This window comes from Ovis aries, chromosome 1 (assembly GCF_016772045.2).
Source record: "Ovis aries strain OAR_USU_Benz2616 breed Rambouillet chromosome 1, ARS-UI_Ramb_v3.0, whole genome shotgun sequence".
Taxonomy (NCBI): Eukaryota; Metazoa; Chordata; class Mammalia; order Artiodactyla; family Bovidae; genus Ovis; species Ovis aries.
The window spans coordinates 88,217,869-88,244,463 of NC_056054.1; the positions used below are offsets into that span (position 1 = coordinate 88,217,869).

The 26,595-nt window shown below is 40.2% G+C and overlaps 1 protein-coding gene across 2 annotated transcripts in view; it reads left to right on the top strand.

The window, feature by feature from the left end:
* The first annotated feature begins 1,882 nt into the window (after positions 1 to 1,882).
* Positions 1,883 to 26,595, top strand: part of CD53 (CD53 molecule) — a 38,370-nt gene continuing 13,657 nt past the window's right edge. The window contains 5 exon segments of one of the 2 annotated variants that reach the window (NM_001282247.1): positions 1,883 to 1,984; positions 18,175 to 18,255; positions 19,371 to 19,559; positions 21,573 to 21,647; positions 22,226 to 22,321. In NM_001282247.1, the coding sequence (NP_001269176.1) occupies positions 18,193 to 18,255; positions 19,371 to 19,559; positions 21,573 to 21,647; positions 22,226 to 22,321 (423 nt within the window). In that variant the 5' untranslated portion in view covers positions 1,883 to 1,984; positions 18,175 to 18,192. 2 annotated transcript variants of the gene reach the window in all.

Consider the following 26,595-nt stretch of genomic DNA (forward strand, 5'->3'; position numbering starts at 1 on the left):
ACACTTCCTGCCTTTGGTCCCACTTTGCAGTTCTCTGAATGGAGACAGTCTACTTTATGAAGTGTTAGATAAAGTTTGTCCCTGTCGCCTAAATTGTCTTCCTTAATCATTATTAACAATAGCATGTGGTGGTATGTGACAGACAGTAACTTAAAAGGATGCCTTGTTTCTGACTTGGGCAACTGAGAGTTTAGTCAAGCTTTCCGTGAGATGGTAATGGGGGTGGTGGGGGTGTAGAGCAGGCTGAGTGGGAGGTTGCTGAGTTTACTAAGCTGAGTTTTGGATCTGTACTTGAGGTGCTTATGTGGCACTCAAATGAAAGACGAGGTTGTACATAGGTATGTGCATCTTTGACACAGAGAGATAGTAATGAAAGCCATCAAGAGGTCTTTCCTCAATTACTCCACTACAGTGGCCTGTCAGTATGACAGCAGTCCCAGGTGAGGGGCAGTGATTTCTCAGAGCGATGCCAGCTGAAGAGAGGAGAGTTTATAATAGCATTTCCTGAAGTATAGTTACACTGAAAAATAGTTTCCTGATAAATATTTCTCTCTCCCTCTCTCTCTGTCCCACATACACACACACTGTTCTATGATCAAGCAAATTTGGGGAAATCTACATAGTTAGAGAATGTTAAGAGAATATTGGGCTTCCATGGTAGCTCAGCTGGTAAAGAATCTGCCTGCAATGTAGGAGGCCCCAGTTTGATTCCTGGGTCAGGGAGACCCCCTGGAGAATGGATAGGCTACCCACTCCAGCATTCTTAGGCTTCCCTGGTGGCTCAGATGGTAAAGAATCCACCTGCAATTCAGGAGACCTGGGCTCAATCCCTGGGTTGGGAAGATCCCCTGAAGGAGGGTGTAGCAACCCAGTCCACTATTCTTTCCTGAAGAATCCCTATGGACAGAGGAGCCTGGTGGGCTACAGTCCTTGGGGTCACAAAGAATCAGACACACGTGTCTAAGCACATGTACACACACAAGAGAATATTAAAGACTGACAAGACACAGTCTGCAGTAAAGAATCTTTTCTTCTTTAACTCAGTTTTCCCCATAAGCCAACCCTGCTTAGAAGTTATACTAGAATTTTAAAGTCTTAGGTGAAGGAAGATAGTAATTATTGGATGTTACTCTTAATAAGCTGAAGCTGAGAGGTTGATATTTTCTCAGTATCTCACAGGTAACACAAATAAAGCTGGGACTGAAATCCAGATCTTGGGACTCTGAATCTGGGGCTCTCTCTACTAATCAAATCAATTCTACTAGTACCTTTGGACTGAGCCTTGAAGTCTGCCCCTGACAATACACTTATGCAAGGGCAGTCCAGCTTCTGAGACATAGAAGTCTGAAAGTAGTGACTCAATCAAACTGGAGACTACAAAGCTTCTGGAAGGAGGCCAGAGGGAGAATGGGGAGAAGGTGAAGTGGCTTAGGAGACATTCCTAATTTTCACTCCTAGAAACTTCTCAAAATATTGATTCTTGGGTTCCATTCCTGTCTATCTACCTAACTGGGACTCAGTCAGTATGGTGGGGTCAGTTATATTTATTCTTGAGCAGATCCACAGGTAATTCTGAGATGTCATTTTGATTGAGAAATGCTGTCCTTTTCTAGACAAAAATCAATGTCAGATCACTCCAGAACCCACCAATTCTCACAGATTCCTGCCTGAATCAACTTGTTCTTCAAGTTTTCCTGTTTTTCATGGAAACTGGTTTAGATATTTGGATGAGCTGTGAGAGAAGGCATCTGAAAAGCCACAGGGGAAGGATTGCATTTCTGAGGTTCAAGAGGGCGGGCCCAGCCTCACTTCCTCCCTCTCCTCATCTGGGCTTCCTGTCGTCACAGTGTGATCACATTTATTCCCCCTTCACTTCTCCTTTTACACAAATAGCTCTGACATCCGTGTTACCAGTCTTGTCTTGGGGCTTCATTGATAATCACCAATTCTGTCTAAAGGAGAGACGAAAAGTGCCTGCTTAACGGTAAGATTGGTGACATTTTAATTTGGCTTGAAAGCAGAGAACTGAACCATATTATGTGGGGTAAGGTATCTTCTTAGAAGTCTCTGTTTATCTCTCTAGTAGACTGTAAACTTTCTTGAAGCTTTTGCAAATGTTTAGTGCAGGTAGTAAAATTATCAGCAAGATCCTAGTGGCCCTCAAAAGGCAATCCGACCAGAAAGAGTTCCAGTTAACTGGGTTCCAATTATTTGATGGGTCGTGGTTTTCATGTGCTTAAATTGCTTCAGAACTTGAACTTCTCCGTCTGGTCATTACTGATGACTAGAGCCATTTGTGCGAAATGAAACTGGAAGATTTCCTACTTGATCTGGTCTTTAGAAGACTGGTCTTGTAATTTTAAAGTGAGCAGAGAACCAACAGCTAGAACTATTCTAAAAGGCAGCTGGGAGATGCAGATCTTCTTAATTTGAGAAATTTTCAAAAGTACAGTTAGTGACTCCTGAGAGACACTAAACAGAAGGACTATGATTAATCTTAACTCCCAGCTCAGAGTCAAGGACACAGGACATGCTCAGAACCTGTGTTTCAAGAGGTAAAAGATGGCCATTGTTAAGAACTGCTTAGATTAGTTGTTTTAAAAGAACAGGAAGAGCACTGTGATCCTCAGGATTCCCCCAAATAAACTTATCCTTAGTATTCAATGGGCTTCCTTGGTGACTCAGACAGTAAAGAATCTACCTGCAGTGTGAGAAACCTGGATTTGATCCTTTGGTCAGGAAGATCCCCTGGAGAAGGGAATGGCTACCCACTCCAGTATTCTTGCCTGGAGAATTCCATGGACAGAGGAGCCTGGCGGGCTACAGTCCACAGGGTCGTAAAGAGTCGGACATGACTGAGCAACTAACACTTTCCCTTAGTATTCAAAACAAGAATATTGATAAATATAATATGACATGTACCAAATCTGGATGACTTGGAAAACAAAATGATATTGCAAGGATTTCTAATTCGGGTCCCATAACTAATGACTGTGGTATTATGGACTCAGAAAGTGATAGCCAAGCTTCGGTCCTGGCTTTCTGTAACCACTATAGTTGTTGGGGATCAGATTACCACAAAGAACTCTAGAAGAAAGTTTTCTCCTTCCAAGATCTGCAAGAATCATACAGGGAATGGAATGGAAAGTTCTGTAGAACCACACTCATCCACCTAATGATGAGGCAGGGGAATGGGGCAAAGGACTATCAATTCTATAAGCATCTCAGGGGCTATTGACCTTTGAATTTCAAATAAAGACCAGACTTTGTAATGAATTCATTTAATAATCAGATGTTAAGCACATCCTAGGGCCTGGAAAGTCCCATGGATGGAGGAGCCTGGTGGGCTGCAGTCCATGGGGTCCCGGAGAGTCGGACACGACTGAGCGACTTCACTTTCACTTTTCACTTTCATGCATTGAAGAAGGAAATGGCAACCCACTCCAGTGTTCTTGCCTGGAGAATCCCAGGGACGGCAGAGCCTGGTGGGCTGCCATCTATGGGGTCACACAGAGTCAGACACAACTGAAGCGACTTAGCAGCAGCAGCAGCAGCAGCAGCAGGGCCAGGTACTATGCCTGGTAAGGGTGGGAGGTGGGGCGTGGGGGGATAATAAGAGGAATGTATTTGTCCTGCAAACAGCCTTGCCCTTAAGGAACTCCCTTGGGAGATAAGAAACATCAGATATGCTTGCAAGGGAACAGAACTGAACAAAACAGAATCTTAGCTGCTGGCTAAACAAAGTTTTGCTTTCTCAATCTCCACTAGAATCTACACTATTTTGAAACTGTGGTTAAATTAGAGCAGAGGCTGAACTGTAGCATGATTTCCTGTGATGTTTCCTGTGTGGGCCAATTAAGAGTATTTAGCCTTGAAATAAGAGGATTCGACACTTTTAAACCAGCAAGGAATTAGTCAAAGCCCAGCCTTTCACCTTTCACATCTACTACTACCTAAGTGACTTCACACTTGGTAATTGACAAGAGGCACACACTGGAAACCTCAAACTCTGTTGGTCTTTAGCTTCTTATGACTTCAGATTGATTTCTGACTGTCCAAGGGGCTTCAGACTAGCACGTGAAGTCTGTTCACCTTCCTCACTCCTGCCTTGCCACAGAACAGGAGCTAGGCATGTGCTAAGCACAGGAGACACAGGGATAACCGATGTGGTGTTTGTAGAGTAGCATGAGAACAGTCACAGCAATACACAAATGCAACATAATATAATCTTTTCTATAATGGAACAATCCTGTGCACAAAATGTAGGAGGAGTTTAGGAATGTGCCCAAGACTCCCTGGGAGAGACGATTGCTCAGGTTCATTTTCAAGGAAGGATGAATTTGCTATGGGGACTAGGGGTAACAGCATTTCAAACAGAATATGCAAATTCAAAGAAATGTGAACACCCAGGCATGTTAGAAATGAGAGTAAGCAAATGACACTGGAGTATAACAAGCCATGGTTGCAGGACCACAAGAAGTAGGGAATTTTTTCTACTTGGTTCTAGAACTCCAGAACCTAAAATGGAAGGCAAGCTCACTAACCAGGTGAGTTCCAAGCTAGCCACAGACAGAGCTATGCCTGAAATATCCACTTGACAGATGGAATATGGGTTGAAATGAGGATGAGGGGCAGATTTCTTCCTCCTTGACCTAGGTATTCCCCCTAGATTTTAGTGAAGGGTGGAGCTTTTCTGCAAGGTTACAGCCATTCTCTTTCTTTCAGCTTCTGTTTCCGGAAATGCTGTGTTGATTTACTTACAGTGGTTTGGTTTACTTTCCTGAATTAGTCAGCACACAGTACTTCCTGTACCGAGTGAGCGTCCACTGTGAGCAGATCACCCTGGCCCTAGAGGCTGGCTACCTGGCTTCAGGAAGGTCCAGGACCCAGCTGCCATGTCAGGTGCAGAGCACTGAAACAAATGCAGAGATATTAGACAGTCATGCAGAGTGGGCCTCCAGGGTGGTCTCTGGGGCACAGAAAGAAAGGGTCGCAACTGGAGGCTGGGTGGTCAGTTTGGGAAAGTTGTCTGGAAATAGGCTTTCAGAAAGAGGAAGACAATGCATTTACAAAGCAAGTGTGTGGGCACTCAGAGGGGAGGCCATGCATCTTTGTGTTGGAATACAGAGGCAATCCTTCTCTTCATTTCCTACTTCACGGTAGAGCTCCCACTGCATCAGTACATCATAGCTATCGCCAAAAGTTGTTTCACCACAGTGATACATTTGCATAACAATTTAAAATAAATGTGATATGTTCTAAGTGTTAGAATGTTGATACTGAAAGGGAACTTAGAGATTACATAAATGTTCAAATAAAATGTCAACTCATAGTGAGAGCCCAGTTTTGCTAACATAACACTCCAATCTGCGTATTTTTTAGGTCAGGCAACTTGTTCAAAATCACAAAATTACTTAACTAGTTATCTAGAATGTTTCTTGATTCTCTAAGAAATGTTTTTTTTTTTTCTCCACACTACATCCTTTTCTTTCAGATGTATTAAATGGCATCACTGAATTGTGTTATTTGTTCACATAAAGAAATTTCCAGTGTGTTTTAACATAAGCAGACATGAGAATACAACTTAGCTATAAATCCTAAATATCTGAAATCAATAGGCTAGCAAGTCGAATATTTAATTTGCCAAACTTTTTTCACATTTTATATTTCAGAACTTGATGGAGAAAAAAAGGTGAGAAATGATTTTGATATTGTGCATGTTTTAAAATTTGCTCAGGTAAATCTCATAGCTTCATATTTATTCTATATCAGGAAGAACTAGAGGTATAAAGAATTGCCCCTTGGTTTATTCTTCCGAAAATAACTATTGTAGAATCTCAATATTTATACCATGAGGGGCTTAAACTATAATGATTTTGAGATCAGAATTCCTTAGATCATTTACTTACATTAAACTTTTTTCTTCACTTTTTATTTTGACACAAATTTGTACTTACAGAAAAGTTACAAAAACAATATCAAAAGTTTCTGAACCCCCTTCATTCAGATTTCTCAAATATTAACATTTTATCACATTTTCTTTATCTTTCTCCAGTTTTCTCATTTGAGAGCAATTGCTGACATGATATCTTTCCCCCTTAAGTGTTTAAGGTGTATAAAAACAAAATCTTTTTCTTATATATCCACTTTACAATGATCAAAATCAGGATTTTGACACTGATATAATACTATTACCACTCCATAGATTTTATTAGATTCCCCCAATTGCCCCACTAATACTCTTTTTTTCTTTCTTTTTATTTTTTCCTTTTGGGGTTTAATTGTTTTACAATGATGTGTTAGCTTCTGCTGTACAATGAAGTGAATCAGCTATATGTATACATTTATCCTCTCCCTTTTGACTCACTAATATTCTATATTGTTTTTGTTTGGTCACTAAGTTATGCCCAACTCTTTATGAGAGTTGCAGCCTTAAGCTGCAGCACACCAGGCTTCCCTGTCCTTCACTATCTCCCTGAGTTTGCTCAAATTCATGTCCGTTGAGCTGGTGATGCCATCCAACTATTTTATCCTCTGTCACCCTCTTCTCCTCCTGCCCTCAATCTTTCCCAGCATCAGGGTCTTTTCCAATGAAAATACATCATAGTTATGACCAAAAGTTGTTGGTCAAGGTATTGGAGCTTCAGCTTCAGCATCAATCCTTCCAGTGAATATTCAGGGTTGATTTCCTTTAAGATTGACTGGTTCGATTTCCTTGCAGTCCAAAGTACTCTCCAGAGTCTTCTCTGGCAACACAATTTGAAAGCATCAGTTCTTCTGTGCTCAACCTTCTTTATCATCCAACTCTCACATCCATACATGACTATTGGAAAAACCATAGCTTTGACTATATGGAACTGTGTTGGCAAAGTGGTATCTCTGCTTCTTAATGTGCTGTCTAGGTTTGTCACAGTTTTCCTTCCAAGGAGCAAGAGTCTTTTAATTTCATGGCTGCAATCACCATCCACAGTGATTTTGATGTCCAAGAAAATAATATGTAACTGCTTCCACTTATTCCCCATCTATTTGCCATTAAGTGATGGGGCCAGATACCAGGATCTTAGTTTTTTGAATGTTGAGTTTTAAGCTAGCTTTTGTCACTCTCCTTTCACATTCATAAGGAGGCTCTTTAGTTCCTCTTTGATTTCTGCCATAAGGGTGGTGTCATCTGCATATCTGAGGTTACTGATATTTCTCCCGGCAATCTTGATTCCAGCATGTGTTTCATCCAGCTTGGCATTTTGCATGATTTACTCTGCACATAGGTTAAATAAGTAGGGTGACAATACACAGCCTTGATGTACTCCTTTCCCAATTTGGAACCAGTCTATTGTTCCATGTCCTGTTCTAACTGTTGCTTCTTGAGCTGCTTACAAATTTCTCAGGAGACAGGTCAGGTGGTCTTTAAGAATTTTCCACAGTTGGTTGTGATCCAGACAGTCAAAGGCTTTAGCATAGTCAGGGAAGCAGAAGTAGATGCTTTTCTGGAATTCCCTTGCTTTCTCTATGACCCGATAAATGTTAGCGATTTGATCTCTGGTTCCTCTGCCTTTTCTAAATCCAGTTTGTACATCTGGAAGTTCTTGGTTCATGTACTGCTGAAGCCTAACTTGAAGAATTTTGAGCATTATCTTGCTAGCACATGAAATGAGTGCAATTGTGCAGTAGTTTGAACATTCTTTGGCATTGCTGTTCTTTGCTATTAGAATCTCTGACCATACATTGCTTTTAAGTGTTATCTCTGTAATTTTCTCCTATCTGGAATGGTTCCTGAGTCTTTCTTTGTTTCATAACATTGATAATTCTTGAAGACTACTGGCAAATATTTTCTAAATTGTCTCTCTATTTTGGTTTGTCTGATGTTTCCTCATGACTGCTGCTGCTGCTAAGTCGCTTCAGTCGTGTCCGACTCTGTGCGACCCCAGAGATGGCAGCCCACCAGGCTTCCCCATCCCTGGGATTCTCCAGGCAAGAATACTGGAGTGGATTGCCATTTCCTTCTCCAATGCATGAAAGTGAAAAGGGAAAGTGAAATTGCTCAGTCATGCCTGACTCTTAGTGACCCCATGGACTGCAGCCCACCAGGCTCCTCCACCCATGAGATTTTCCAGGCAAGAGTACTGGAGTGGGGTGCCATTGCCTCATAGATTCAGGCTATTCCAAATTTTGACAGGAATACTTATAGAAATAGCTTTCATTATCTCACAGTGAGTCTTGCCCACTGTGGACATAGCTTGCTGAGCACACCATGGACAAGTCTCTAGGACAGGGTCCCTCTGCATCAAAATTCTACATATTTTATGTTAAGGAAAGAGAACTACTAGTCCATTGACTCTGGAGCAGTTGTAGCTGTTTCATGTAACTGTTCCAGTTTTGAGAGCCATCTTGTTATATAGGTCCTGTCTCAGCTCAGCCACTAGGATCATCTGTGGTTTTTCTGTTGAGTGATGACCTTGTTAAGCTCCCAAATGGAGGAAAATGAGACCCCCAGGATCATCTGGATTTGTGTTCCTCATTTGTTTCTCTTCTCTTTGCTTCTTCCTTCTTTCTCTCTTTTATAAATCACCAATTCCTCTCCCTGGAGAGCAGCCTTGAAAGGAGATTTTCACCAGAACACGATTTAAGGAAAAAATAAGTTGACAGACACATTCTTTTGATGAAGTGATGTAGACATGAGAAGAAATTAATGCATAAAGTTGATGGTTTGATTTGACTTGATTTTAGTAACACCGCTCCATCTATAACTGCTTATTACTCCATAAATAGACATCCTTGCAAACCCACATCCTACCTCACTCAGCCACTGCTCACAGGGGTTCAAACTGTAAAAAATGAAAAGAGTCCTTCTGGAGGTTCATCACATTGCAGGGAGGGAGTTGACTGGTGAAGTGGGAGATGAGTTCTCAGGCCGTGGGACAATGGAAGGAATGTAGGCTTGGGAGGATGAAAGACCTTGGCCTATGCCCTGTCTTTGTTGATTATTATCTGGGTGATCTTATGCTGGTTACATAGGCTGTCTGAGCCTTGGACTTTCTGTTTGAAAAGTGGGGCTAAATTTATAGATAAAATTTATTTATGAAGAGCTCAGCCATTTGCAGGGTTTGATGAACTATATCATTTATCTAAAATTATTTTGTCATGAGGGCCATAATTTGGGAGCACTCATAGAGAACAGATTTCTTCTCTTACTTAGAAAAAAACTTGTGTTAGTTATGACCGTGATGAATCAAAGACCTCCACAGACTCTGTGTAGGAATAAATGGGAAACCAATAACTACTTGCTGGATACCATGTTCTTCTATGTAAATTGTCAAATAGATCTGTATATTTAAAAAATGTCTGGGAAGATGTTCACCAAAAATGTTAAAGGTGGTTATCTCTGGCTTGTGGGGTTGCAGAAGGTTTTATGTTTCCTTTTTTGTATTCTCTATATTGTTTGAATTTTTTTTTAACAAGAGCGCACTAAACTTAAAGATATTACAAAAAATGAAACAGGCAAAGGATTACTAAAAGAACTTCTGGCACCTAATGTATTTTATTCCTCGAGATCTAGCAGAATATACAATGGAGAAAAGACAATCTCTTTAACAAGTGGTGCTGGGAACACTGGTCAACCACTTGTAAAAGAATGAAACTAGAACACTTTCTAACACCATACATAAAAATAAACTCAAAATGGATTAAAGATCTAAACGTAAGACCTGAAACTATTAAACTCCTAGAGGAGAACATAGGCAAAACTGTCTCCGACATAAATCATAGCAGGATCCTCTATGATCCACCTCCCAGAATTCTGGAAATAAAAGCAAAAATAAACAAATGGGACCTAATTAAAATTAAGAGCTTCTACACAACAAAGGAAACTATAAGCAAGGTGAAAAGACAGCCTTAAGAATGGGAGAAAATAATAGCAAATGAAGCAACTGACAAAGAATTAATCTCAAAAATATACAAGCAACTCCTGCAGCTGAATTCCAGAAAAATAAAAGACCCAATCAAAAAGTGGGCCAAAGAACTAAAACAGACATTTCTCCAAAGAAGACATACAGATGGCTAACAAACACATGAAAAGATGCTCAACATCACTCATTATCAGAGAAATGCAAATCAGAACCACAATGAAGTACCATTTCATGCCAGTCAGAATGGCTGTGATCCAAAAGTCTACAAACAATAAATGCTGGAGAGGGTGTGGAGAAAAGGGAACCCTCTTACACTGTTGGTGGGAATGCAAACTAGTACAGCCACTATGGAGAACAGTGTGGAGATTCCTTAAAAAACTGGAAATAGAACTGCCATATGACCCAGCAATCCCACTGCTGGGCATACACACTGAGGAAACCAGAATTGAAAGAGACACGTGTACCGCAATGTTCATCGCAACACTGTTTGTAATAGCCAGGTCATGGAAGCAACCTAGATGTCCATCAGCAGACGAATGGATAAGAGAGCTGTGGTACATGTACACAATGGAATATTACTCAGCCATTAAAAAGAATACATTTGAATCAGTTCTAATGAGGTGGATGAAACTGGAGCCTATTATACAGAGTGAAGTAAGCCAGAAAGAAAAACACCAATACAGTATACTAATGCATATATATGGAATTTAGAAAGAAGGTAACAATAACCCTGTATGTGAGATAGCAAAATAGACACAGATGTATTGAACAGTCTTTTGGAGTCTCTGGGAGAGGGCGAGAGCAGGATGATATGGGAGAATGGCATTGAAACATATTAAATATCATATGTGAAGTGAATCACCAGTCCAGTTTTGATGCATGATACAGGGTGCTTGGGGCTGGTGCACTGGGATGACCCAGAGGGATGATATGGGGAGGGAGGTGGGAGGGGGGTTCAGGATGGGGAACACAAGTATACTCATGGTGGATTCATGTCAATGTATGCCAAAACCAATACAATATTGTAAAGTAAAATTAATTAATTAATTAATTTTTAAAAAAGTAAAAAAAAAAAAAAAAGATCTAGCAGAAATTTCAGAGTCACCCTTAAGAATGGACTGTTAGGGAAGTTCTAGATTTGATCTTTCAGTTTTCGCTGAACCCAGCAGTCTGATACTGAGCCACCCAGGAAATATTATGTCCTTTAGCTAATAAGGTATGAATCATTGTATCACCATTTTAAAGAAGAAATTGGGAAAGTCAGAGAGGTTAAGGAAATTTCCCAGGGCCATACTTCTGGTAAGCACCAATGTTAGAATTCAAAACTAAATCTACTCAAGTCCAGTACTAGAGTTTGCCAAACTTTGTTCCATGGAATGCAATATTCTCTGAGCTATGAAATACTATGAGGTGTTAATAAGTAACCTGTAATACATGAATAGGTTTGTAGTTATATAAGTAGACATTTCTCTTAGAGACTCACAATGTACATTAGTATATAACAGTTTTCTCAGAAATTGATCAGAAAAAAAACTTCATTGTTTTATGTTTTATTTTATTTAATCTCACTTCTGAAATGACTAGCCATAGATTCCTCTCACTCCCTATGGTTTTGCTTGTTTTTGTTTTAGGAATACTTACTAACATCTCATAAATATAGTGGTCTAACAACAAGGCTGTCTTGGGTGTATCCAAATTGAACTTGAATCAGATAAGGCTGGAGAGCAAGAAGTGATACTTCCTTGGGACTCTTGTCTGACCTTAGCCACTTCTAGGCTTGATTAGATTCAAGACTATATTCAATGACCCATAAGTATGGGTCAGAGAAAAAGAGATTGAACTAGAAATTAATGGGGCAGTTTATCAGCCAAAGAGCTCTTTGCTTGGAGAAAACTAAAGGGTGAACTTCCTTTCTGGCCTCCACATTGGGTGTGGGAGGTACCACACCTAACTGCAGTTCAGTCACAGAGGTTTCCTGGAAGCTGACATCAGGGACTTTTCTCACAGGACCACATGAGTCACAGATTTTGACAGCAGAAGGGTGTCAGTTTTTCCAGTGGGGTTGGCTGGGGTGGTAAGTCCATACCTGACTAGCCTCCTAGAGTCACCTCATGTCCAATATTCTCAGATCCTGTGACAACTGCTTCAGGCCCTGTAATCTAATTGTCCACAGAGCACCCACTAATGAGGTGCCCACAAACAGGGGGATATCCCCACTAATCCTTTCCTTCACAGACAGGAAAGAGCATCTCTTTCTCCTACGCTGATTTTCCATGTAGTCTTGCACCAAATTAAAGGAGAAAAACTGCCCATTTTGTGAAGATTTTTAATACTTTTACTGTATTCAATGATGGTCCCAGTTTTCACAGAGATAGTGCCATCTCTTTCCTCTTTCCTTTTTTCACTGAGCCTAGATAGCATATTGAAAAGCAGAGACATTACTTTGCCAACAAAGGTCCATCTAGTCAAGGCTATGGTTTTTCCAGTGGTCCTGTACGGATGTGAGAGTTGGACTGTGAAGAAAGCTGAGCACCGAAGAATTGATGCTTTTGAACTGTGGTGTTGGAGAAGACTCTTGAGAGTCCCTTGGACCACAAGAAGATCCAACCAGTCCATTCTGAAGGAGATCAGTCCTGGGATTTCTTTGGAAGGAATGATGCTGAAGCTGAAACTCTAGTACTTTGGCCATCTCATGAGAAGAGTTGACTCATTGGAAAAGACTCTGATGCTGGGAGGGATTGGGGGCAGGAGGAGAAGGGGACGACTGAGGATGTGATGGCTGGATGGCATCACGGACTCGATGGATGTGTCTGAGTGAACTCCTGGAGTTGGTGATGGACAGGGAGGCCTGGCGTGCTGAGATTCATGGGGTTGCAGAGTTGGACATGACTGAGCGGCTGAAATGAACTGAACTGAACTGAATCACACATTGGGTACTCCTTTTTGGCTAACTTCTTTCGCTCACCTTAATCATTTGGAGATCCACCTACATTCTAACATGTAGTAACAGTTCCTTCTTTTTTTCCCAAGTAGTATACCATTATATAGTTTTACCACCATTTATTCATCCATTCACCTATTGTTAGAGCTTTAGGTTGTAGATTCGCTTCTTGGACCTGATTCCAATATATATGTGGGTGGCAGCTTTTCCAAACCAGCAAGCAATTCTTGGATACCAGCGGAGTGTCCAATAATTCAACTCAATTCTAACATTGTCTGCCCAGAAATAGAATCAGATTCCACAAACAAAGGGCTCAGTCCCACAAGGCTGTCATCCATTTAAAATATCAGCCCCAAGTCCAAGTGTTACCCAAGCTTCTGACCCACCTATGTCCTATAAATCAGAGGTTCCCATAACCTCATCCTTGGGTGCAACTAATTAACCAAAAGGGCTCACAGAAGTCAGGAGAATCCATTTACTCACTAGACTACTGCTTTAATACAAACAATATGTAATGTCAGATGAAGAGATACATAGGATGAAGTCCTAACAAAAGGACTTTCTGTCCATATGCAGCTTGGAATCAGAATGATAGTATATAAAAATGTTCTGGTTCTCCCCCAAGTGGAAGCTTTCTGAACTCCTCCTTTTTTATTTATTTATTTTTTTGTGGAGGCATGATTGACTAATTCATTTGGTGATTGATTCAACTTCTATTCCCCTCTCCCCTCCTTGAAAATCAAGGAATGAGACTAAGTTTCGATCCTCTATTCACAGTTGGTTCTCCTGGCAACTAGGCTCTATCCTTTGGTGCTTTGCAAAGTTCACCTTCATAAAAGATATATGCCCCTCAATGATCTTAGCAGTACTATTTACGATAGCCAGAACATGGAAGCAACCTAAATGTCCATCAACAGACGAATGGATAAGAAGATGTGGCACAATGGATACAATGGAATATTACTCAGCCACAAAAAAGAATGAAATAATGCCATCTGTGGCAACTTGAATGGACCTCAGTTCAGTTCAGTCACTCAGTCGTGCCGACTTTTTGCGACCCCATGGACTACAACATGCTAGGCTTCCATGTCCATCACCAACTCCTGGAGCTTGCTCAAACTCATGTCCGTCTCCAACCATATCATCCTCTGTTGTCCCCTTCTCCTCCCATCTTTAATCTTTCCCAGCATCAGGGTCTCTTCCAATGAGTCAGTTCTTTGCATCAGGTGGCCAAAGTATTGGAGTTTCAGCTTTAGCATCAGTCTTTCCAATGAATATTCAGTACTGATTTCCTTGAGGATGGACTGGTTTGATCTCCATGTAGTCCAAGGGACTCTCAAGAGTCTTCTTCAACACTACAGTTCAAAAGCATCGATTCTTCAGCGCTCCACTTTCTTTATAGTCCAATTCTCACATCCATACATGACTACTGGAAAAACCATAGCTTTGACTAGATGGACCTTTGTTGGTAAAGTCTCTGCTTTTTCATATGCTGTCTAGGTTGGTCATAGCTTTTCTTCCAAGGAGCAAGAGTCTTTTAATTTCATGGCTGCAGTCACCATCTGCAGTGATTTTGGAGCTCAAGAAAATAAAGTCTCTCACTTTCCATTGTTTCCCCATCTATTTGCCATGAAGAGATGAGACTGGATGCCATGATCTTAGTTTTCTGAATGTTGAGCTTTAAGCCAACTTTTTCCACTCTCCTCCTTCACTTTCATCAATAGGCTTTTTAGCTCTTTTTTGCTTTCTGCCATATGGACAGTGTCATCTGCATATCTGAGGTTATTGATATTTCTCCCAGCAATCTTGATTCCAGCTTGTGCTTCATTCAGCCTGGCATTTTGCATGATATACTCTGCATATAAGTTAAATAAGCAGGGTGACAATATACAGCCTTGATGTACTCCTTCCCCAATTTGGAACCAGTCTGTTGTTCCATGTCCAATTCTAACAGTTGCTTCCTGACCTGCATGCATATTTCTCAGGAGGCAGGTCAGGTGGTCTGGTATTCCCATCTCTTTTAGAATTTTCCACAGTTTGTTGTGATCCACAAATCAAAGGCTTTGGCATAGTCAATAAAGCAAAAGTAGATGTTTTTCTGGAACTCTCTTGCTTTTTCAATGATCCAACAGATGTTAGCAATTTGATATTTGGTTCCTCTGCCTTTTCTAAATCCAGCTTGAACGTCTGGAAGTTCACAGTTCACATACTGTTGAAGCCTGCCTTGGAGAATTTTGAGCATTACTTTGCTAGCATGTGAGAAGAGTGCAATTGTGTGGTAGTTTGAACATCTTTTGGAAAGTTTTTTTCTATGTCTATGAATCTGTTTCTCCTTTGTAAATAAGTTAGTTTGTGTCATTTTTTAAAAATATTTCACGTAAGAGTGATATCTATGTTATTGGTCTTTGTCTTACTTCAGTTAATATGATACAGTCAGGGAAAGGAGAGAGATAAATTAGTAGTTTGGGATTAACATATATACACTACTATATATAGAATAGGTAAAAAACAAGAACTTACTATTAGCACAGGAAACTCTACTCAATATCTTATAATAATGGAAAAGAAACTGAAAAATGAAATATATATATATATCATAACTGAATCAGTTTCTGGTACATGTAAAACTAAAACAATGTTGTAAATTAACTATACATGAATAAAAAATAAGTCACCTTCATTAACATTAACCCAGTTGTGGCAGTAAGGGCTTGTAAGATACCTTTATGGTTCTGAATTATTTTCAGGAGTTGAGGATGAGAGACCAAATATTATATATCAAAAAATGTTCTGATTGTTCTTATTGCTCAGTGAATTCCCAAGAGTTTTGGGAGCTGTGAGCCAGGAACTATGGACAAAGACTAAATGTTTCAGAGAAATATATCTTAGTCATCATAATATGTTTCTTATAAATCACAGTTTCACAGGTTGTTTCCAGTTTGTGGCTATCAAATCCCAAAGAACGGCACTAAATGCTATGGAAATTAAAAGATTTTCAGCTGGATTGATAAAGGAGGTAACATTTCAATGGACACATTCAAATGAGTGTAGTCCTTTTGGGCAGCTAACCCTTGATTATGAGGCCTGGAAAACACTCAAATCCATGTTAATAAGCATGGATTCCATTTACCGAGTACTGGTTGTACATCAGTCTCTGTGATAAGATGATTTGATCTTTACTTCTACCCTGTGAGGTATTAGTATTATCCCATTTTACATAGGAATAAATTGTGACTAGAAATGTTAAGCAGGTTTCCAAATCTCACATACCTGTTTGGTGGTATATGTGAGAGTTGAAATCAAATTTGACTTCAAAGTCTGTGTAGTAAATCGTCATACTTCTTTATAATTAATTTTTATTGTAATATAGTTACTTTAAAATGTTGTATTAGTTTCTACTGTACAGCAAGATGAATGAGCTATACCTGTATATATATATATATATATGTGTATATATAGCCTCTCTTTTTTGGATTTCCTTCCCATTTAGGTCACCACAAGGCTCTGAGTAGAGTTATCCAAGGTATACAGTAGGTTCTCATTAGTGGTCTATTTTATACATAGTATTAATAGTGTATATATATTAAAAAATAAATTTAAAAAAGGCAAAAAAACAGTGTTGACATGTTAGTCCCAATCTCCCAATTCATCCCACCCTCAGCTTTCCCCTCTTGGTGCCCATATGTTTGCCCCCTACATCTGTGTCTCTGTTTCTGCTTTGCAAATAAGATGGTCTATACCATTTTTCTAGATTCCACATATATGCATTAATATATTTGTTTTTCTGAATTACTTCATTCTGTTTGACAGTCTCTAGGTCTATCCATGTCTCTACAAATGACCTGGTTTTATTCCTTTTTGTGGCTGAGTAATATTCTGTTGTATATATGTACTACAACCTTTTTATTCATTCCTCTGTTGATGGACATTCAGGTTGCTACCATGTTCTGACTATTGTAATACTGCAGCAGTGAACATTGGGGTACATGTGTCTTTTGGAATTATGATTTTTTTCTGGGTATATGCCAGTAGTGGGATTGCTGGGTTACATGGCAGTTCTGTTTTAGTTTTTAAAGGAATCTCCGTACTCCCTAACACCACACACAAAAATAAGTGCAAAATAGATTAAAGGCCTAAATATAAGAAAAAAAGTGAAAGTTGCTCATTCTTGTCTAACTCTTTGTGACCCCATGGACTGTAGTCCATGAAATTCTCCAGGCCAGAATGCTGGAGTGGGTAGCCTTTGCCTTCTCCAGGGTATCTTCCCAACTCAGGGATCAAACCCAGGTCTCCTGCATTGCAGGCTGATTCTTTACCAGCTGAGCCCCAAGGGAAGCCCTGAATGTGAGACCAGATAATATAAAACCCTTAGGCTTATTTACAGCCTAAATGAACTATCCCTTAATATCACCTGATTTCTGGGCATCTTGACACTGCAAGGACAGTGTAATGGATTATAAAAGCAATCCATGAACTAGAAAAGTCATAGTTATATTGGGAGAAAAGCAATAAATTGACATTCTGCCTTATATATCAGTCTTATGTGCAGCTTTTAAACAGGAGTCCCTCTATATAACCTCATTAATTCTGAAAGAAAATTTAAAAATGTGTATCTGGATCTCTAGAATTGAGGACCAGATTTTGAATATTGATGTCCTCTACTGAAAAATGAAATTCTATTTTTTAAAAATTCAAGCTCTCATTGCTAATCTCTTTTCATTTCTTCATTGGATATTTGTTGGTCAGTTTTATCTCTGCTGTAAGACTGACATTCTCTGGAAAATAGTTATTGCTTAGTAATGGTTGTATCTCCCACAGCACCTAGAACAGAAAACACGATATATGTTTCTTTGGTAAAAGAATGAGGCATAGGTATGCTCCCTCCACTTTCATGTAGAGAAGTTCATAGACCAAATGTAGAGTGTGTGTGCATCTCAGGGTATTTAAGAAACTGGTAGATCAAGTCACTGACCTCCCCAGATGGTTGACCAGATTATCCTTTATCCCCCAGATGCCTGCTTTGTGTCACTGTAATTCACCCTCCTCCAAGAATGGCTTTACTACTTATTTCTAGAGTGCCTAATTAAATGTTAAGCACCCTGGCTTGCTGAACTGAAGCAAAAGTGAATGTCCAAGATGAGCTAATTGGTACCTCAATTCAGAGATTAAAAGAGCAAGAAGTCTGGGGAAACTTTCCAAAGAAGAGTCACAGCTAAAACTCACAGTGATGCTGGAGACCCTTGAACCCTGGACATTTGTGTCCTCTGATCTCTGGTGCCACTTTGCAGAGTCAGGCCACTCACATCCTCTCTTCTTCCTTCTACTTTTTAGGGCAAGAATATCTCAAGCATGGGCATGAGTAGCTTGAAACTGCTGAAGTATGTCCTGTTTTTCTTCAATTTGATCTTTTGGGTAAGTGTGTATTTTCTGAGCATGGTTAAGCTCACCTCTTCCTAGCTACACTCTACTTCTCTCTCCTCTCCTGAAGAGCCTGATGTGGAGTGCAAATCATGCATGCAAAGGTCATGTGAAGTACACCCAGCCTAAGAAGAAGGGAATGATAATTTTCTCCCCTTTTCCCATCCTGCCGTAAGAAAAGCCTGCAAAATTGAAAGACACCAGTGTGATTGGTGAGGCTATTTCTCTGGGAGCTTTAGGCTATTACTGCTCACTGCTGACATCTATGGGTGAGAAACCTAAGATTTTACACTCCCTGTATTGAATGCTTTTTTTCTTGCTCCCCTGACCCCAACCCTCCTGAATCCTTGGGAAAAATAGCTGGTCAAAAAGGAAGTCCCCTTTCCTGGGGAGATTTCACTATATTAAGGCTTCCCTGGTGACGCAGACAGTGAAGAATCTGCCTGCAATGCTGGAGACCAGGGTTCAATCCCTGTGTCGTGAAGACCCCCTGGAGAAGGGAATGATAACCTACTCCAGTATTCTTGTCCGGAGAATTCTGTGGATAGACAGAGGAGCCTGGGGGAGGTGGGGGAGCAGTATATAATCCATGGGGTCACAAAAAGCTGGACAGGACTGAGAGGCTAACACTTTCACTTTCACTATATCAAATTTAGCAATTGAATTTCAGTCATAGGATGAGTTGTTACTCATGTTTCTATGAGAAGATTCTTAAAAGTTTGGCCTCTCTGGTTTTCTGCCAAGAAAGATGAACTTCTCAACCAGTGTATTCCCTTTACAAAGTGAAGACCACATATAAGCAGTTGAGCCAGTAAGGAGTAGGGATCTGAATCATGAAGATCTAGAAAAAGGAGTAGGAATCTGAATCATGAAAATACTGTGTTATCCATAGGAATGACGTTTTTGTTATCTGATAGGAATAGGATGAGGTATGCGTGGGACATCACAGGAGATGATACCTTTTTTTTAGGCACTTGGAGAAATCTAGGTAAAGAGTTTGTTGGCTAGAGCCAATGGGGAAAAAGGATTCTAATGTCAAGTAAGGGGATATGAGGAGATATTTAAGAACACCCTTGCATTTCAGAATGTTATGTGATTCTTCTTTTCAGTTCTGTGGCTGCTGCATTTTGGGCCTTGGGATCTACCTCCTGATCCACAGCAAGTTTGGAGTACTCTTCCATAACCTCCCTTCTCTCACGCTGGGCAATGTGCTTGTCATTGTGGGTTCCGTCATCATGGTGGTTGCCTTCCTGGGCTGCATGGGATCCATCAAGGAGAATAAGTGCCTGCTTATGTCGGTGAGTGACTCTCACAGCTGATGTGCCCCCACTTAGGGGGAGGTGGGCATGATGCCTTAAACCACAGGCAAGACGTTTTCTGGTACTTCATCTATTAGTGCAAAGAAATTGTTGGAACGTGAAGTTGGCACCTCAGCTCAGTCCAGTGTGTCTAGGCCCACAGTATTTTGTTTCTGAGAGGGACAAATAAGAGAAGATATCACTGTCCTCCTTAGTATCCATTTTACACTGTTAATGATGACCCTTATCAATATAATTTGCATTCATAGCTTTTTATTTATTCTTTATATATGGTTGAAATCAAGCGTCATCCATCTACCTAAATCTTCCTCACATTAGTATATATATCCAGGATCTGACTCAGAGTCACTAACTAGCTGGTGGAAAATCTAGTCTCTAGATTCTTCTGAGTATTGTGATCCTCCTAAGATGGCAGAGGATATGTATGTATCTCAGACCAGCTAGTGAGTGGCCCAGCTGGGTGAGAGCCTAGGCTGAGGCCCATTGAAGTCTAACGTGAGAGATACTAGAGCCTTTCACTTTCTCCCTGTCAGCTAACTAGGCTCAGGATCACCTTTAGACTTGGGCTTTGCCTATAAGCTCTATGAAAGAAGAGTTTCTCATTTCTCTGGTGTGCCCACACAGAGCTCGATAGTAAAGCACCACTCTATCCATAAATCGGAGAAGGCAATGGTACCCCACTCCAATACTCTTGCTTGGAAAATCCCATGGATGGAGGAGCCTGGTAGGCTGTAGTCCATGGAGTTGCTAAGAGTCAGGCACGACTGATCGACTTCACTTTCACTTTTCACTTTCATGCATTGGAGAAGGAAATGGCAACCCACTCCAGTATTCTTGCCTGGAGAATCCCAGGGACAGAGGAGCCTAGTGGGCTGCTGTCTACGGGGTCGCACAGAGTTGGACACGACTGAAGCGACTTAGCAGCAGCAACAGCAGCAGGGTGTCACTTGGAGAAGGCAATGGCAACCCACTCCATCACTCTTGCCTGGAGAATACCATGGATGGAGGAGCCTGGTGGGCTGCAGTCCATGGGGTCACACAGAGTCAGACTCGACTGAGTGACTTCACTTTCACTTTTCACTTTCACGCATTGGAGAAGGAAATGGCAACCCACTCCAGTGTTCTTGACTGGAGAATCCCAGGGATGGTGGAACCTGGTGGGCTGCCGTCTGTGGGGTCGCACACAGTTGGACACGACTGAAGCGACTTAGCAGTAGCAGCTATCCATAAATATAGGTTCCCAATCACTTTTCTTCTTCCTCAAGTCATGTGGTTAATCTTCTTTCCTTTATGTGTTAAACTGAAGCCAAAAGATAGAATAAGAAAGTCCTTGTTCTCTGATAGTTCCCAGACTATTAGCAAAAGATGGAAGATAATAGACTTGGGAAAAAGGTTTTAAATAATCAAAGTTTGTGTTGGGGTAAAACAATGAAAGAAAATTAAAAAGTGAAAATGTGTTTGCTGTTAAGTGTGATTAGCACAAACATCTAAAATTGGAGTTGAGTAAGAGTGAAGATCATGATTAGAGCACCTCTTCTCCCTGGCTGTACAGGGCTCCTCTCAGCCTTTATTATCACCTTCCTCCACCCCAAAATAGCCCTCTGCTTGCAGAAAGAACCAGGCCCCAAACTCTGAAGACACATGATTTAGTTTACAAGTCTTCTGTTCAACAGTTTCAGTTAGCTAATGTCAAAACTGCTTCACTGATTCAACAAATGGTAATCCATATTCACTATGTGCCTGGAACTCAACAGGTGCAATGGGAAGAAGAGAGAAAAGCTGGAAGATAGCTGATCTGCCCTCTAGAGTCTTGAAGTCTGGTTGTAGGAAAAGAACAGATATTCCTTACAAAACATGAAAAAACCTATGAAAGCTCGAGTAGGTGGGAACTTCTGCCCATGTACAGAGATCTGCCTTTGTGCTCCCAGGGTAGAGTGGGAGTGGGGGAGTATCTGGGCTCAGTGCTGTGAGCATCTTTTTGCTTTGCCCCAGTTCTTTATCCTGCTGCTGATTATCCTCCTTGCTGAGGTGACCTTGGCCATCCTGCTCTTTGTGTACGAACAGAAGGTAAGTTACAGAAAACACAATTCATTGTTGGATTGCTAAGAGTGGGGGTGGGGGTGGGGAGGAGAAGTTGGCACAAGTAAGTCCTATGATAGAGCTAGAGTCAAAGTGGAAGGATGATGGGAAAAGAGATTGATTGTAATTGGGGAGAAAAAAATTATGAAGGTGATTGTATTTGAGTGGTGCTTTGAAGGATGAATGGGAAGAACAGTAAAAATCAAGTTTATCTTCCCCCTATTTACCTATTTATTTTTCTCCATCTATCTGGCAGTGGAGAATATCTAAGAAACATTCTCTTAGAATGCCTAAGAGAGCCCATGTTTGGTTTGCCCCTTTGCATCCTTTGTAGACCCAGGGCTTTGGAAGGTCAAGAAAATGCTGTGTGTTTCTTCCTTCATTGCCATTCCATCCTCAGCATTTCTTCCTATATATAAGCTCCCTCTCCTGACTTAGTTCTGGAGAGATCACTTGGAAGGGAGGAGCAAATGGAACCATTTTATTAACCTGCATTAGAAATTCCCTGTTCCTTGAACTCACCTGCTTTTTACAACGCCTCCTTTGGTGGAATGTGCCCCATACAGCTGAAGGAATACGTGGCTGAGGGTTTGACCAAGAGCATCCAGCGATACAACTCAGACAACAGCACCAAGGCAGCGTGGGACTCCATCCAGTCATTTGTGAGTACAAAATCCTCCTTAACTCAGCCCAGATGTAATTTTCCAGCCTCAGTCCCTGGGCACTGGAAGGGTCACTCTTTCATGAAAGCTTCAGAATCTGAGGTCCACAGCCCCTAGGTTCAGAATAACGCTGGTTGTCAGAAACAGGAGAGCATGAGAGCCTGGTTGGGACAAAGCTGTCTATTAATACATTCTCTCTTTTGCTCTTTACCCACTCAGACTCATTGTTTCAGCCCTAGTAAGATGTGAAAAAGACCCAAACATGTCATACTGGATTAGTTTCTGTATTTTCCAATTTTTTTTCTGAAAACAGAAATTGTTTATTATAGGAAATTTCTTTTGAATTCCTGAGTAGCCCAACTCATTCTTTTTACCTAGTTCACCAGAACCCCATTTCTCATGCCCCTCCCCACCACAAACATATATTTTAACTCAGCATTCCTTCCTTGGTGTGCTGGGGTCAGGGAGCCAGTCTGACAGTGGCCTAGTCTGTGTCCGAGACAATACCATTATGACCACTTGGAGCCGCCTGTGGCCCTGCCATGCCTGCTTAGTGTGGGGTAAAAGAAATAGCGCAGGAATTAAAGTCCAGAGACCAGGATTGGGTGGCTTTGGGAAAGTCAGTTAACTTTCTGGATCCCTATTCTTCTTTCTTTTAAAAATCCAGTTTATAAACCTTTTATTATAGAATTTCTAGGCTGATATAAAAGAAAAGTGAGTAATAGCAAAATGAATCTCTGGGTACATATCACCCAGCTTTAACAGTGAACATTTTGCCAATATTGTTTCAGCCAATCCTCTACGCATTTTTTTGCTAGAACTTTTTAAAGCAAATAATAGGTATTATATCATTTCAAAATTAAATATAAAAATAATAACTTTGATTTAAAAAGCCATTTGTGTGTGTGTGTGTGTGTGTGTGTGTGTGTGTGTGTGTGTGTGTGTGTGTATGTTTAAGCTCTGAGAAACCATAAAGTGATGCAGAATCACCTAGATGATTCCATATAGGGAAAGAGTAACTTTGGCACTCTAGTCAAAGTAACCAAAATCGATTTTTTTCAAGAAGGTGAGAATTTGGAACTGTGTTGAAATAAGACAGAACATTTTGTTATCTTAAACTCACATTTCTCCTTGCATTTTAAAAATGTTTTCCCTTTTCTCTGGCTTAATGAAGGTTACATAGCATTTAAGTACACATTTAGCAAATGGAATTTAACAAACATATGTATATCCATTTTATTTACTTATTTTTTTTAATTTTTATTTTTACTTTATTTTACTTTACAATACTGTATTGGTTTTGCCATACACTGACATGAATCCACCATGGGTGTACATGCGATCCCAAACATGAACCCCCCTCTCACCTCCCTCCCCACAACATCCCTCTGGGTCATCCCCCTGCACCAGCCCCAAGCATGCTGTATCCTGCATCGGGTAGACTGGTGATTCGATTCTTATATGATAGTATACATGTTTCAATGCCATTCTCCCAAATCATCCCACCCTCTCCCTCTCCCTCTGAGTCCAAAAGTCCGCTATACACATCTGTGTCTTTTTTGCTTTCTTGCATACAGGGTCATCATTGCCATCTTTCTAAATTCCATATATATGTGTTAGTATACTGTATTGGTGTTTTTCTTTCTGGCTTACTTCACTCTGTATAATCGGCTCCAGTTTCATCCATCTCAACAGAACTGATTCAAATGTATTCTTTTTAATGGCTGAGTAATACTCCATTGTGTATATGTACCACAGCCTTCTTATATCCATTTTAAAAATAATATAATCAAAAGTAAGCTCTTTCCTGATCATTTTTGGTCAAAAGACAAATTTCCAATAGTGACTTAAATTTTTGAAGCCATAAATAATGGTAAAGATTTAATTCTTACCTAATGAGATTTATGGCTTAGTTAGCGGCTTTATTTGCATGCATGTACACCCATGGTGGATTCATGTCAATGTGTGGCAAACCAATACAATATTGTAAAGTAAAAAAAAAAAAAAACTTAATTAATTAATTAAAAAATAAAAACCAGTTTTTTAAGAGCAGTCTTGTTGTTGTTCAGTTGCTCAGTCATGACTCTTTGCAACCCCATGGACTGCAGCATGCCAGGCCTCCCTGTCCTTCAACATCTCCTGGAGCCTGCTCAAACTCATGTCCATTGTCCAAGAGCAGTCTTAGGTTTACAACAAATCTGAAAGGGAGGTACAGAGATATCCCATATACTCCCACACTTGTATAGTCTCCCCCATTATCCACATCACTCACCAGAATGGTACTTTTTAAAAATAAATGCTGATCCTACATTGACACATAATTATCACCCAAGGTCCATAGTTTACATTAGAGTTTACTCTTGGTGTTACACATTCTATGCATTTGAAAAAACTTATAATGACATATATGCATCATTATAATATCATGCAGAGTAGCTTTGCCCTCTTAAAAACCCTCTATGTTCCCTCCTCCTCCTCCCCTCATCCTTCACAGCCACTGATCTTTTTATTTTTCAATAGTTTTGTCTTTTTCAGAATGCCAAACAGTTGAAGTCATACTGTTTATAAACTTTTCAAATTGGCTTCTTCCACTTACTAATATGCATTTAAGATTCCTCCTTGTCTTTTCATGACTTGATAGCTCAATTCTTTTTAGTGTTAATATTCCATTGTCTGGATATACCACAGCTTACTTACTTATTCACTTATTGAAGGACATCTTGGTCGCTTCCAAGTTTTGGCAATTAAGAATAAAGCTTCCGTAATCATTAATGAGCTGCATTTTTGTTTGTGTACATAAGTTTTATACTTCTTTGGATAAATACCAGAGTGTGATTGATGGATCATTTAGTAAAAGTATGCATAATTTGTAAGAAACCTCCAAATGGTCTTCTGAAGCATTGGTACCACTTCTCATTCCCACCAGCAACGTATGAAAGTTCCTGTTGCTCCACATCCTCAACAGTATTTAGTGTCAGTGTTCCAGATTTTGACCATCCTAATAAGTGTGTACTGTGAGCTCATTACTTTAATTTTCATTTCCTTGATGACGTATGATGTAGATTTTCATATGTTTATTTTGCATTTCTATATCTTCTTTGGTGAGGTGTCTGTTAAGTTTGTTGGTTCATTTTTTAATCAGGTTAGTTGTTATCTTATTGCTCAGTTTTAAGAGGTTTCTCTCTCTCTTATATATATATAGATTTTTAGGTAACAGTCATTTATCAGATGTGTCTTTTGCAAATATTTTCTCCAAGTCTGTGGTTTGTCTTCTATTTCTCCAGATACTGTCTCTTGCAGAATAGAAGTTTTTAATTTTAGCCAAGTCAAACTTATCCATTGTTTCTATCATGAATCATACTTTTGGTGTGGTTTCAAAAAAGATATCATCATAACCAAGGTCATGTAGGTTTTCTCCCATATTATCTTCTAAGATTTTTGTAGTGTTGTATTTTACTCTTAGATCTATAACCTATTTTGAGTTAACTTTTGTGAATGGTGTAGGTTCTCTGTCTCTGTTTGTTTATTTTTGTTTGTTTGTTTTTATGTTTTTGTTTTTGGTATATGAATGTCTAATTTTTCCAGCACCATTTGTGGAGCTGTCTTTTTTGCATTGTATTGCTCCTTTGTCAAAGATCAGTTGACTATCTTTACGCAGGCCTGCTTCTGGGCTCTCTATATCTATTTGCCTGTTCTTTCACCAATACCACAATATCTTGATTGCTGCAGCTTTGTAGAAAGTCTTAAAGTTGGGTAGTATCAGTCCTCCAACTTTGTTCTTTTCCTTCAGTATTGTGTTGACAATTATGGGTCTTTTGCCTCTCTAAGCTGCTGCTGCTGCTGCTGCTAAGTCGCTCCAGTCGTGTCCAACTCTGTGCGACCCCATAGACGGCAGCCCACCAGGCTCCTCTGTCCCTGGGATTCTCCAGGCAAGAATACTGGAGTGGGTTGCCATTTCCTTCTCCAATGCATGCATGCATGCTAAGTCGCTTCAGTTATGTCCGAGTCTGTGCTACCCTATGGACAGCAGCCCTCCAGGCTCCTCTATCCACAGGATTCTCCAGGTAAGAATACTGGAGCGGGTTGCCATTTTTTTCTCTATATAAAACTTTCAAATCAGCTGGTTGATATCCATTAAATAACTGGCTGAGATTTTGATTGGGTAACATGCATTGGAGAAGGAAATGGCAACCTACTCCAGTGTTCTTGCCTAGAGAATCCCAGGGACGGCAGAGCCTGGTGGGCTGCCATCTATGGGGTCGCACAGAGTCAGA